Below are 14043 nucleotides of genomic sequence, written 5' to 3'. Positions count from 1 at the left end.
ATTTTAATTAGCAACTTTAATTATTTTTATATCCTTTTAAAAATATATCATTTTTGGCTATTTTAGAGTAAGGGGGAAAATAAGAAAAAGAAATAGGAAAGTCTAAAGAAAAAGAATTGCTTCTACTAAAATATTGCTAAAAAATAAAAATAGTTTTTGGGGAAAGGAAGGAGACGTGGAAGAGACTAATTAAATAGTCAGCCAATCAGGCTTTGCATTTGGTGCAGGATTGATCATACTGAACACTGAGCTGGACACACAGGTCAAAGGGGCAGAAGCAAGAAGATCTGGGAACCTCAGACAAGACTGTTACGTTACAGGAAAGGGTCAATCTGTGGCCAGTCCCTTCCCTCCTTCCCAACCATAAAGTCCTTCTTGTTACTCACAAAGTAAAGTTTCCATACATTTATTATGACCATGCATTCTAATAAAATTACATTTTTAAAAAGCTCACTAAAAATAATGTGTGTGTGTGTGTGTGTGTGTGTGGTGCTGGGAATCAAACTCTGGGCATCATATATGTCAGGCATGTACTTTACCACTGAGTTACATCTCTCATACCCTACAAATTCATTTTTTTATTTTGTAGGTGCCACACCCAGCAATGCTACAGGAGAGGCCTGAGCCACTCCCAGAAATGCTCAGCCCTTTGGCACCCTGGGTGTAGTTTCCCCTTCAAGACACATAGCTTAAGTCTGGAGCGACAGCACAGCGGGTAGGGCATTTGCCTTGCACGCAGTCAACCCAGGTTCGATTCCTCCATCCCTCTCGGACAGCCCAGCAAGCTACAGAGAGTATCTCACCCGCACGGCAGAGTCAGCAAGCTACCCATGGCATATTTGATATGCCAAAAACAGTAACAACAAGTCTCACAATGGTGCCCGCTTGAGCAAATCGATGAGCAACGAGATGACAGTGATACAGTGACAGGCCAAAACCTTTCCTGCTGGTACAACCAGGCTCCGTCCAGAAGACTCTAGAAACTCCAATGTAGCTCAGCTCTGCTGCTCAATTCCTAGAATTCGCCGCATGTCTCCTGCTCACCCACCTTCCAGAATCAACTAATTTATAGAGAGAAGAAACTTCCCACCTATCCAGCCCTGAGAAGCACACAATAAAACTCGCCAAGTCTATGCCAAGCAGCTCTCTATGTATGTATGTATGTATGTATGTATGTATGTATCTATCTATCTATCTATCTATCTATCTATCTGAGGCCTCTGTTGTGTCAGTCTGACTAGCGCACTCTTTCAATGAACTGACTTGGCTCTGCCTAATGGTCTCGTTCTCCTACTAAATTATCATGAACCACAAGCTTTGAGTCCAGTGGATTCAACCACCAACTCTTCTCTTTCACTGTGGCCACATGGTGGTGGGGGAATCCTGTTGTTAGGGATCAAACTCAGGGCTTCACACATACTTCCATTGGGCTATCATGCCAAGTTCTACCTGAGCCACAGCCTTGATCCCAAATCTTCATTTTTAAGTTCGTAACTTTTTCCTTGTCTCCTAAACCACCTTCCTGATATGAAAGACAGACTTTTATAGTCTTTTTCTGTTTTTTTTCTGTTTTCACTTGGCAGGAAACAAACAATAGTGATGAGAGAACATGGTCTTAGAGGAAACATTAGAAATGTTCCCAAGATTATCTCCTCTCTTTGGAAACATTAACAGGAATGAATGTCTAGGATGAAAAACTGCTGAGGATAAAAGCATTTCCACTTAAAATTGTTCATAAATGTGAAAACAATTAAGCTCGCTAAGGGATCAGCTGGAAATAACAAGAACATTTACTGCTTTCAGATGTTTTTATGGAATCCAGTAATTCAAAAATATCTTCCCTTTCCTAAATATAAATGTGAGGGTCTTTTGCCAAGAACAGAGGCTTTAATTCTTTAAGATCCTTTTCTTTAAACTCTTTTTCAAATTTTACCATCCGGAAATGAATTTTGTTTTTATAACATTCTCTTTGGAGAGTTCTGAATTGCTAAGACAGGTTGGGACTAAGAACCAGATTTCTTGAAAATACCATTAAAAGTGGGTTTTACTTTTACTTCTTCCCTGGGTGTTCGGCCATGGCATCCTTGACAGCACCCCTGTCTGCCCCATTGCTGGACCAAGGTGAAAATTCAGAACCCAGATGCCTGGTCTCCCCCCAGGAGGCGCCATCTACTGCCATTTTCACTAGAAATCAACATTTCCATATCTGCACATACTAATCATGCTTTCTCTCGGATCCCACTTCCCTATTTCTGCCAATAAGACAACCATGAACCCAGAGGTCCCAACAAGGAACCCTTAATTACCTAGCAAGGGCCTATCTTTGGAGTCCACACAAACAGGGCACACACAGTCATGCATCTCCCAACCTTCAGGTCTGTCAGTGGACTATATGAGAACAACTTTTCTGTTTCCACTGTTAAGGGAGATTTAACCAACAATCGTAAACTCAGGAGCGTTGGGAAGATTAGTAATCACTTACCTTGTGGGCTTTAGAGTTCATCTAAAGCCCTGTGACTTTTGCTGAGCTCCCTAATCCATTTGCAACCTACCAGCTGCTCCTGGAGTAGGAACACTTTCCAGCTACCTGGATAAACTGTGCTTATTGCCGATTGGTGCTTTCTGACGGTTGCTCTCTCGCCTGCAAAGTCTTATTCCCTTACGCATTCTTATCTAAATCCTTTCTGCTTATCTAAGACTCTCCAAGAAGGTTTCAGTCTACTATGAATGCTAAGGATCTTTCCTCCATGTTTCTATGGTAAAATCTACACCAAAGCTTCAGGGCCTGTTCTCAGTAGGCCAGAGGATGTTGTTTATAGAAGCATAATTCTAAAGGGCCTAAGAGCTAGAACAGAACAGAAGGAAGGCCAGGTACTTGCTTGCATGTAGCTTACCCTTATTCTATCCTGGGACCATATATGGTCCCACCAGGCTCCCCATCCTCCCCACCCCCAGCACCGAGCCAGCAGTAGTTCCTGGTTATAGCTGGGTATAGTCCAACTGCCCCTTTCCCACCAAAAAAGCAGTAAAAAGGGACAGAGAGGGGTTATAGCTCCTGCTTTGTATGCAGCTGACCAGGTTGAATCCCTGGCACCATATATGGTTCCCAAAGCACCATCAGGAGTGTTCCCTGAGCTGAAAGCAAAGAGTAAGCCCTGAGAACTGACAGGTGTGAACCCAAAAGAAAAGCATAATGTTGAGTCTCTAGCAGATAACAGATAGTTGTTGTTATAATCAGTATATTAAATGAGAGATTTTGATGAGACTGCTCAGCAAAAGAACAGCAAACACGTGGCCCCAAAGTTGCCAAACATCCTCCCATGCTGCTGTCACACATCATTAATTGGGGTTAGGATGGCTACGCCCCAGACTCCCATCACTGGCATCACTGACTGGGTTAGGACGCATACACCCCAGATTGTCATCACCAACTGCAATTAGGATGTGTATTTCCAGGTTCCCATCACTGATTGGGTCAGGATGCTTATACCCAGACTCCCATTCAGCACTGTGTGGGGAAAGTATCAATCAATCAGAGACAGCTAGTGAGCTGAAACTGATTTGTCACCAGTGTAGTAATCTCTTTTTCAGATGAGGCGAATACAGGCCAGCTGGTGAAGATGACTTGGTCTTTGCAAAACCCTGGCGAGTGGCAGAACCAGGGCAAAGGCTTAGCCTTCTTTTCTGTCTGGTGCTTGTTCAGATCGCTACAGTTAACCAAAAGAAACATCTTTAGTCAGCTAGTCATGAAAGATAAAGCTGCAGATTACAAAGATGCTTCATGTATTTAAAAAATGAAATAAGCCTGGGTCTGGAACTACAGTCCAGTGGGTAGGGCAATTGTCTTGTATGCAGCTGACCCAGTTTGAATCCTTGGCACCTCATATGGTCCCCCCAGTCTGTAGGAGCGATTCCTGAGTGCAGAGACAGGAGCACTCCCTGAACATCCCTGGGTGAGGCCCCCCAATCCAAATAGTAATAATAATAAACAACTTTTTTAACTTATTGCCATTGTTAGATGATTCCAGTAGTGAATATTGGCTAATGAGTAGGCCACAGGAAGGCAGGTTACAGCTAAAAATAAAGGAATTGAGTCATACTCAACAGGAGCTCTGGTACAGGGACAGGTTGGATGAGGTGCTGGGGAGAGAGGTGAGGTGAGTCTCCATTAGGTGAGAGAAATGACATCACCAAACCTTGTGCTGTTCTGTACAGAAATAATCCTACTTAGTTCTCGTACTTGGGAGGTGGTATAGTTGTAGCCAGAAAAGCTCTAGACTAGGAGGGTGAACCCACCAGGGCACTTAAATCACTTACCCCAAGTCACATTGCTAGAATTTAAGAGAGCTGAGATTATATCATTAAGACCACAAAGGCCACAAACCATCACCAATAACATGTGACCAGGGAAGCAATGAGAGCACTAGGGGAATGACAGGGGAATAAGCAAGGAAAGACTAGGAAGGGTTTCTGGCAAGCAGGCATTTCAGGCCTTTGTCCAAGGTGTGCAGGTGAACAGATTTGAGAAATAAGCTGCTCAGGTAGGGCATAGCTTGGATTTAATGTGTGGTAAACTCATCCTTCTGTCCAAATACCTGGATTTGTGAAGATGAAGTACAAAGATAGGCAGGTGTGCAGAATTGGAAACCTAGAAGAGGCCCAACCAGAGATCATTCCTGTCAGATCCGAAGACGTTAAAGGAAATGGGTGGGGTCTGAGCAGGAGGCAGCCCAGGGGATTAAAGGAGGGTTTTCGACCTGCATTCCCAGCATCCCCAGTCATAATGGAGACTCTATCTCATTTTGCTTAGACCAAAGGCATGGCTTCCCTTTGGCCCCAGGATGCTGACCGTGATCATTAAACTTTTCTTAAATTTTAAACGACAAAGGTATAGGATTATCAAATTTCTTTGTCAATAGAATTAAGTACAGATAAGGAATCAAACAACATCAGTGGACAGTGGACCTTGGAAATGCAGGGGTTTAAGAGCACTGATACCCTTAGCCTATCCCAGTAGAAAATCCAACCACAGTCCGCCATCTGCATCTAACCTGAGGATTTCTGTCTGGAGACATACATACCTATAGGACCTACAGCCCACGTGTAAGTGTAAGTTCTGGGTCAGCTTAACGTAATTTAAATCAAGAAAGGTCTGATGTCAAGTTCTTTTTGTCTAATTAATTGTATTTCTATTATAAGAACATATCCCAAGGTCAGAGAGATAGCAGAGAAGGTAATACACTTGCCTTGTATTTTGCCAGCCACTGCAGCAGTCCCTAGTTCCATCCCCAACACTGCAAATGGTCCCCTGAACACCTCCGGGGTTCACTTCATAGCACAAAGCTGGGAATATCTCCTAAGCACCCCCAGGTGTGGCCTCAAGGTGCTGCCCCCACAAATAAGAACAGAGCCTATAAATTAAAATTATAAATCAAAAGTGGAAACTATTTTTTAAAGTCATTTTTTAAAATAGCCATCTAAAAAAAAATAAATAAAATAAAATAGCCATCTAGGAGTTATGGGTGTGGCTCAAGTGGTGGGGCATGTGCTTGCACGCGGGAAGTCCAAAGTTTGATTCCTGCACCATCAGTGGGCTGGAGCGATAGCACGGCGGGTAGGGCGTTTGCCTTGCACAGGGCAGACCAGGGTTCGATTCCTCTGCCCTCTCGGAGAGCCCGGCAAGCTACCGAGAGTATCCCGCCTGCATAGCAGAGCCTGGTAAGCCACCCGTGGCTTATTCTATATGCCAAAAACAGTAACAAAAAGTCTCACAATGAAGACATTACTGGTGCCCATTCGAGCAAATCAATGAGCAACAGGATGACAGTGATAGTGACAGTGACCATCAGTGGGTGGCTCCCAATCATTGCAACTAAAGCAACTACCAAAAAGTCTTCTAATCTCTTCATCTAACTAAATCCTTATTAATATTTTAGCTCGTTTAAGTTTTAATCATTTCATGCAAAATAAGCAAATTTGTAGTTCTACAGTTATAACTATAAACTATTGGACTGGAGAGATAGTACAGAGGTTAAGGTCCTGCATGCAGCTGACCAGGGTTTGATCCCTGGCAACACATATGGCCTCCTGAGCACTACCAGGAGTAACCATAGGGCACAGAGCCATAGGATGGTGGCCAAAAACATAAAAATAAAAAACAAGAAAGGCAAGAATAATTTTTCTTTTTTGCTTTTTGGGTCACATCCAGCGATGCACAGGGGTTACTCCTGGCTCATGCACTCAGGAATTACTCCTGGTGGTGCTCAGAGGACCATATGGGATGCTGGGAATCGAACCCAGGCTGGCTGTGTGCAAGGCAAACGCCCTGCCCGTTGTGCCCCAAGCAAGAATAATTTAAAAATAATTGTATACAATAGTACTTCACTTTGGCTTTTTTTTTTCTGTTTAACCTCATGTATGCACATTGTTCCATGTTATTTTTAAACTATTAAAAACACTTTATTTTGCCAGTGCTGGAGACTGAACTCAGAGTCTTTTACATGGAAAGCCTGGGCTTTTTCCCTTATTATTTCTCCAGTGGCATATGTAGTATAATATAATATCAAACGATTGATTATAAGCTCATTATGATTCATCATTCGTAGGTCCAAATGTAGAGAAGAAGATACCTTCTTTTTTTGACTTCAACAAAAGCGATCCCTGACTTACTAATAGAAAAAATTCACTGTTTAACATTTCTGGGGGTGTCCTTTTTTGAGCCAATTACTAGGATTGCGCAGTAGAATGATATCTTCCTAGAAGCTACCTTTCCTTATAAAAGCTTAGAAAATTAGTATGACCCAGGCAGGAGGGAAGGGGTTTTAGCTACTTCAAAGCACTCGGCTCTACATGGGAGACCAAGACTCTGGGAGGCCCACACTGAGGGTGAAGTGACAGGTTCATGTGAAGGAGATTCATCTAGGTCAGCCAATTCAATACGGGCCAGGACTTCAGGGGGACTGAGTGTTACTGTCTGACAGATGCTCAGTGCCCTGAATAAATGAGTTAGTCTCATCTCAGTTTCTAGGGAACAGGTATGCATGTCACCACGGTAAGCAGCATCACTACTCTCACAGCTGGTATTCATTACCATCTTTGCTGGGGGTGCTCTGCCAAAAGATCAGGAGTTCAGCAGCTGTGGAAGGAGCTGATTCGTTCTGGAAGGGCCAGGAACACTCTGATGAGCCCTGTGTAACCATCAGTCCCTGCAACTCAATAACCTGACATTCGCCCAGATGGGTATAGCCTGCATGGTTTTACCTGAACCCTCAAACCCTCTCAAAAGCCCGGAAAAGCAACAGTTGTGAGAAGCTAACTCCTTTACCAACAGAAAAAAAAAAATCTATATTGTTAGCTGCATTTCCTGTTTAACTCCTACCTCTTCCTAACTCTAACAGTGACCTCTAAAATTCTCTGATCAGATCTCCTTGAGAGGGAGAAGGTCACACCGAGAGGTGTTCAGGAACACCCCTGACTCTGTGATCAGGGACCCATGTGTGGTTGCTGGAGACTGAATCAGGGTTGAACATATGTCAGGCAGGTACTTCATCCCCTACCCTATCTCTCTGCCCCCTGCGCAAATCTCTTTTAGTGTACTGTATCTATATCACTCATTGGGCATTCTGCCTAGCTTTATTATCTAAATGATTATACTTTGTCACACTGAAAGCATCTACTTATCCCAGTGCTCTGAAAGAACTGACCTTTAATAAACTATGCCCAGCACCAGCAGTGTGGTACTGTCAGGTAAGTGGGGATATGCAGTGCCAGATAAACTGTACAGCAGAGCCAAGAACAAGCCCTGAGCACCTTCAGGTGTGCTTCCCCCCAAAGAAAAGTTTACATTAAAAACCAAAATAAAGATTACATTTAAAAACTAAAATAGGGGGTATGATGCTGCCAACAGGTCAACCTTTACCTGCGGGTAGAGTGCATCAGCAGCCTGATGGTGCCTTCGGGCTTCCTGACACCCCAAAATTGCCGCTGTGCCTTTGGCCAAACCCCAACAACTTGGGACCAAGTTTACCAAGAAATTAAATGGCCAAAAGTTAGGTTTGTGGGAGCCACGCCCACAAACCACCTCCGGCTTAGCTATACAAGCTCATTTATTGGTTATATCTCAGAGTCATATCTCAGAGACCCATAGATAAATCTCCAAAGAAACCAACAGTCACAGTTAATCTCAGGCCTGCACATGGCTGAACAGATTGGGGTAAATCATAGGGGGGGCAGGTTGGCCTGTGCCTGCCCAAATAGAGCCCCCAGCAGCCACTTGCTTCCACAACCAAAATCGCTGCCATATCCCCGGCTTGACTCCACCATCTTAGGATGGACCTCACCAAGATATAATCTGCTGAAAACTTGGGTATTGTGTCTTAAATCTCAGGCTTTCACGGAGTTGGGGTGGATTACCCCCACTTCCCAATACACATGGAAGCACTGGCAGTCACCCACTCGAACCAACTCCAGCCCCACCTTATAAACTCTATTTCTGGCCTAGTTTCAGAGACCCATAGATAAATCTCGAAAGAGAGTAAAAGCCAGAGACACAGCATCGAGTCCTGGAAGACACCACAGAGCCGGAGATCTCTCCGGGCCCCATACTGAGCCAACTTCACCAGAGCACCCTAGATTGAGCAGGTGCAATCTCCCCACCTACTCTAGATGGAATCCCGGTGACCAAGAGCTTCCACAAGCAAGGCCCAGGTAGCGGGTTCCAGGACTAAATCTCAATGCTTCGTGGCGGCAGAGGCACCAGGCTGTCCCTCCCTGGCTCCCTGCCTCCTACAGGGAGGCCCTGACTGTCACCCCCACAATGTGCCTCCCGGTGCCACCTTAGCGCACCAACAGCCCAGTGTTGGTCCAGAGACTCACAATTGAATCCCAAAGTGGAATACTGCCCTATAGAAATGCCTCTGGAACCCAACCATTTACAATCTAGGATTCCAGAAGTGCATGGTTCATTAAAAATGAACAATGGACAATAAAGGATCTAGCATTTGCCCTGGCAGATAGGCTTGAATGGTGGTGGGGAAATACTAGCAAAACAAAATGCCCAAAAATAGAGAGAGAGCGAGTACTGGGCAAATTTTTCCTGCCATGGAGGCAGGGTGAGGACTGGGATGGGGGAGGGGATACTGGGGACACTGGTGGAGGAAAGTGTGCACTAGTGGAGGAATGGGTGTTTGGTCATTGTACGACCAATCTCGAACATGAAAGCTTTGTTACTGTGTCTCATGGTGATTCAAAATAACATAAAGTAATGTGGAGTTCATACCCAATTCAATCAGCTTAATCAATGGCTGAATAAAGAGCAGTACTCCTAACATTTAAAAAAAAAACCCTAAAAACTAAAATAAAGGGCTGTATAGAAAGTACAGGTGTACTTACCTTGCACACATCAATCCCAGTGGATCCCCGCCACCCCCTATGGTTCCCTAAGCACCATCTGGAGTGATCCCTGAGCACAGGCCAGTAAACCCTGAGCACTGCTGGATAGGGCCCTAAACCTTTCCCCTCTCCCAGTAATAATAAAATAAAAATTATCAGAAGAAAAGGCCCAAAGAGGCGTGGAATATGGAAGTTAGGATGCTTGTATTTATGAAACCGATTGGGTTTTGATCCCTGGTACCATGGCCTTTTCTGAGAAGGCCCTATCCTGAGCACCACCAGATGAGCCTCAGCTCTTCCCTGGTATTGCAAAGCCAAAGCAGCACCACATTCTTCAGCCCTAGCAGTAAACTTCTGTGCCTCATTGTATAAGCATCAATGGGAGTGTCCCTCTCCCAGGCTCCTGAGTGGCTCCTGCCCTTTCCGCAATTCTTAAAGAGAGGGCTGGAGGGATATCGCAAGGGTTGGAGCCCATACTTGGCACACAGAAGCCCTGGGTTTGGTCCCTCGCCCCATGTGGTCCACGGAGCTCCATATCCTTGCCCTGAGAGGCTCCAGACCAAGTATTCCTGGCAGTGGCATTGGGATTTCCTGAGCACTATCTGGAGACCCTCCCAAATTTCCAAATATTATCTCAGCTCTTCCTTTGGCAGCATAAATGTTATTTTTTAAAAATCTGGCAGATACAATTTTATTAAAAACAGGCAAGAGTTTAAGTATTTAGATGAGAACTCTTCTCTTACACACATACACACACAGAGTGGAGAAAATATAGGCAAGAAATAGTGTGCACTCTGACTCACCTGTGACAGTAAAAGGGGCTTTCAGGGGAAGTGATGCTCTAGGATAATTTACCTTGATATACTGCCACAGATGACCGCGCACGGTTTGGTGTTGTGCAAGTACTGAATGGCTCTGGCTGTTCCTATTAATATACTGATTCGAATGTGCCAAGAGAGTGGGGCCTCATTACCCTGAAAAGGAACAGGAGTTGACTTGGTGGCAGTTTCTTTTTTAAATTTCATTTCATTTTTATAAAGTATCTCATAATATTTGATTACATTTCATATTCAAGCACCAATCCCATCACCATTACACCTCCCCACCACGTTCCGAATGTTTCCATCCCAAACCCCAACCCCTGCTCCAAAGGAGAACCAAAATAATTTATTTCATATTGTTTGTTATGAATAAACCCTTGAAATGCTTTTAAAAAGTTTCCTTAGAGGAAAGTATGTGAAGATTGTATTTCACCCATTGGCCATTAAGCCCTTTTATAAGAGATTACTAACATGTTGTTGAAGGTTGAGCCTTGTGTATATTTGTAAAGTTTTTTTTGTAAAAATATATTTCCCTCTAAGATTGGTTGTCTTATACTTTAAACCCCATCAAATAAATATGGTGTGCTTCTCTTGGAACATAAGTGGTGTGAAGTATGAGATGTCGCACAGCTGCAACTGCAGGGTGGAACTCTCTGAATAAAAACAACATCCATATTGATGTACAACAGAAAAGAAACTGCTGGCTAAGTGGGTACTGTGACTTAAAATACTATTTATGATGGTCTAATGTATGGCTGGAGCAATAGCACAGTGGTAGAGCGTTTGCCTTTCATGCGGTAGACCCGGGTTTGAATCCTCTGCCCCTCTCGGAGAGCCATGCAAGCTACTGAGAGTATCGCGCCCGCACGGCAGAGCCTGGCAAGCTACCCCTGGCATATCCAATATGCCAAAAAAAAAGTAACAATAATTCTCACAATGAGGGACGTTACTGGTGCCCGCTCAAACAAATCGATGAGCAATGGGAGTTATCAGGAATGTATGTACCAGTGAAACCACACCCACTACCAATATCCACTTCCCTCTACCAAAATCTCAAAGATCCACTTCCTGCTGCCAAAATCCCAAAGACACAGAGCTCTTTCTGTATCATTCTCTTTCCTTCTGACTGATGTCACGAAGCATAATGCCCTTTGGTTCCATCCTTGTCATAGTAAATTGCATGATTTTTTCCATAATTTATTTTAAACTGAAGATAGGTTTGCCTCTATGACTCAAGATGCTTTTCAGCCTCTTGAAAGCCAATGGAAAAAACCAACCACTTTAATACTAAAATGTGGCTAGTGAGGCAACTATACCTAATAGAGAATTAAACATGTACTTAAATATGTTTTTATACGTGTCTTATTACACAGTAATACATCAAAAATTAATTTGATTTTGCACTCATTCTACCTAAAAGTTAACTTACTTGCAATTAATTTTTAAACTGATCTTTTAAAAATAGAAGTCACATTATTATTCTGTCCCCTTTCCTTTAAGGAATTGGGTTTGTTTTTTGGTTTTTGGTTTTTTTTTTTTTTGCTTTTTGGGTCACTCCCGGCGATGCTCAGGGGTTATTCCTGGCTCTGCACTCAGGAATCACTCCTGGCAGTGCTCAGGGGACCATATGGGATGCCGGGGTCGGCCACGTGCAAGGCAAACGGCCTCTCCACTGTGCTGTTGCTCTGGCCTCCAAAGGAATTATTAATACTCTTTAAGTGTATCCTTCATCTTGAATGGTACTTAGGTTAAATTTGTGCAAATAAAAATTATCTGAGAAACAGATTCAGCCAATATAAATTAATTTGTAAAAGAATCACCGAAGTGTGAGAATTTAGCAAGTTTGGGGGAGGAATAGCCCACACCCTGGTGTTCAGGAGTTCTTGATTGTGTGCTCATGAATGACCCGTAGGGTACCTTGGAAACACACACATGCCAGCGAAGGAATTGGGGTCAATTAATACAAGGCAAGTGTTTTAATCCCTAAATTATCTCTCCAGCTCAGAATGCAGCAAGTCTTTTGGTCTCCATGTTGTGTATAATTCAGGTTATGTGCAGCCTTCTGAGAGTAAAAAATTAACTTATGAAGTGTTCTACTTCCCTCCGAGACCTACTGGAACAGCCCCTCAAATGATCACACACTCGACTCCCAACTCCAATGGGACTGTACAGTATCCAAGCCCCAGGCAGAGGCATAGACATGACTTACAACACACTGCAACCTGTCAAAAAGTGATCCGTTTCTCATATATGGATAAACAAGGCACAACTTCTCAGTCTTGGTAAAGTATGTGACCAATTCAAGTATGTTCGGATGATGAAACCTGGACACAAAGGATTGAAAAATAGATCAGACTGCTTATTTTCACGGGAAATGAACAACGTTGGCTTAGGAGAAGTAAAGATGGATGGGACATCAGTCTAAAGGAGAATATAAATCTTCCAAAGGAGAAACTATTTCATTGCAGAGATCTGCTCTCCAAATTGGTCTCTAATAGGTGATTAGTCACTCTGACTGTGATCAAGCAAATATAAACAAAGTATTCAAATATGACAGAACATTTTTAAATTACAGGTCTAATATCTGGGATGTTAGAAATGTTCTAAAAATAAACATCATTCAACATAAATTTGTTTTATCAACTCAAGACCCAAATATATCACATTGATATAAGTAAGTAATGCTGATACAATAATTCATTTCACTGTTTCAGGTATGTGGGTACAAACACAGTCATCAAACTGAAAGTACACATGCCTATTTTCATATGCCTACCTATTGAGCACCACTTGACCAAGCACTATTCTAGACACCAAAAAAAAAAAAAAACATTTAGAGAAATCCCATGTCTTCCACAAAGCTGGTCTTATTACAAAAATCCACATGACTAGTAAAGTTTGCTGGTGAAAACATCCACTGACGTTTAAATCACAGGATTCTATGAAAGTGTAGTGATTATACTTTTTTCCAGGTGCATTTAAGATGTAGTTTTCAACTACATGTGTTATCAAAACCAGAGAGATAGTACAGCAAATCGGGCTCTTATATTGCATGTTGCTGACCCAGGTTCAATCCCCAGCATCCCAGATGGTCTCCTGAGCTCACTAGGACTGGTCCCTAAGTGCAGAGCCAGGATTAACCCCTAATCATTGCTGAATGCAGGCCCCCAAACAAACAAAAAACAAACAAAATGTGTTATCACTGTAAAGTCCCAATAAAATATAAAATGCATACGTATTATGAATGCAGTTAAGTTCAGCAAGTATAGAATATCTACTATGGCCTAGGTATGCTTGGTAATATTAAAACAAGGCAAGGATTTTTATTTTAAAAATTTTACCACTTATAAAGGCCTATTCATTACTTCTATAGCAAAACTTCTATAAAATCTCTGATTCTTTTTATTCTTTTCCCTCAGTGAGGGGAGTATGTGCATATGTATACATACATACAAAATCAAAAGGGGAGACTTATTTTTCACTTACATTTTTATCACCATTTACTGACTCTTAGGAAGAAAATTTTATATTTAAATATGTCAAAACTTCTGGGATACCAGATGCCTGCAACTATAATTACTCAGATTGTATCCATAAAAAGTGATAGAATGAAAAGGAAATGAGCTAGTATGTTATATTGCTTAAACAGCTGATCTATACTACTAGTTGGTTTATTCTCATGAAACTTAAAATAGTACAAAGAGATAGAAATATTTTGAAAGCAGTGAAGAGCCACAACCATGCCCTAGTGCTTTCTTGCTCACAGAGCAGAGATGACTATTTGCTTACTTAAAATACTTGGTGATCAAGTGGAAAAATGGACACAATAGAA

General features: G+C 42.6%; 1 protein-coding gene across 1 annotated transcript in view; it reads right to left on the bottom strand.

Moving 5' to 3' along the window:
• IRAK3 (interleukin 1 receptor associated kinase 3) overlaps window positions 1–14043 on the bottom strand; it is a 73691-nt gene that overhangs the window by 16248 nt on the left and 43400 nt on the right. Inside the window, exons 7-8 of the mRNA XM_004602798.2 lie at window positions 12421–12535; window positions 10246–10364 (exon numbers count right to left, since the gene is read on the bottom strand). Of these exons, the coding sequence (XP_004602855.2) occupies window positions 10246–10364; window positions 12421–12535 (234 nt within the window). The remainder of the gene's footprint in view (window positions 1–10245; window positions 10365–12420; window positions 12536–14043) is intronic.

Source organism: Sorex araneus, chromosome 10 (genome assembly GCF_027595985.1).
Source record: "Sorex araneus isolate mSorAra2 chromosome 10, mSorAra2.pri, whole genome shotgun sequence".
In the NCBI taxonomy this organism is placed as follows: domain Eukaryota; kingdom Metazoa; phylum Chordata; class Mammalia; order Eulipotyphla; family Soricidae; genus Sorex; species Sorex araneus.
The sequence above is the reverse complement of the archived record's forward strand: the minus strand, read 5'-3'. Positions and strand labels throughout refer to the sequence as shown.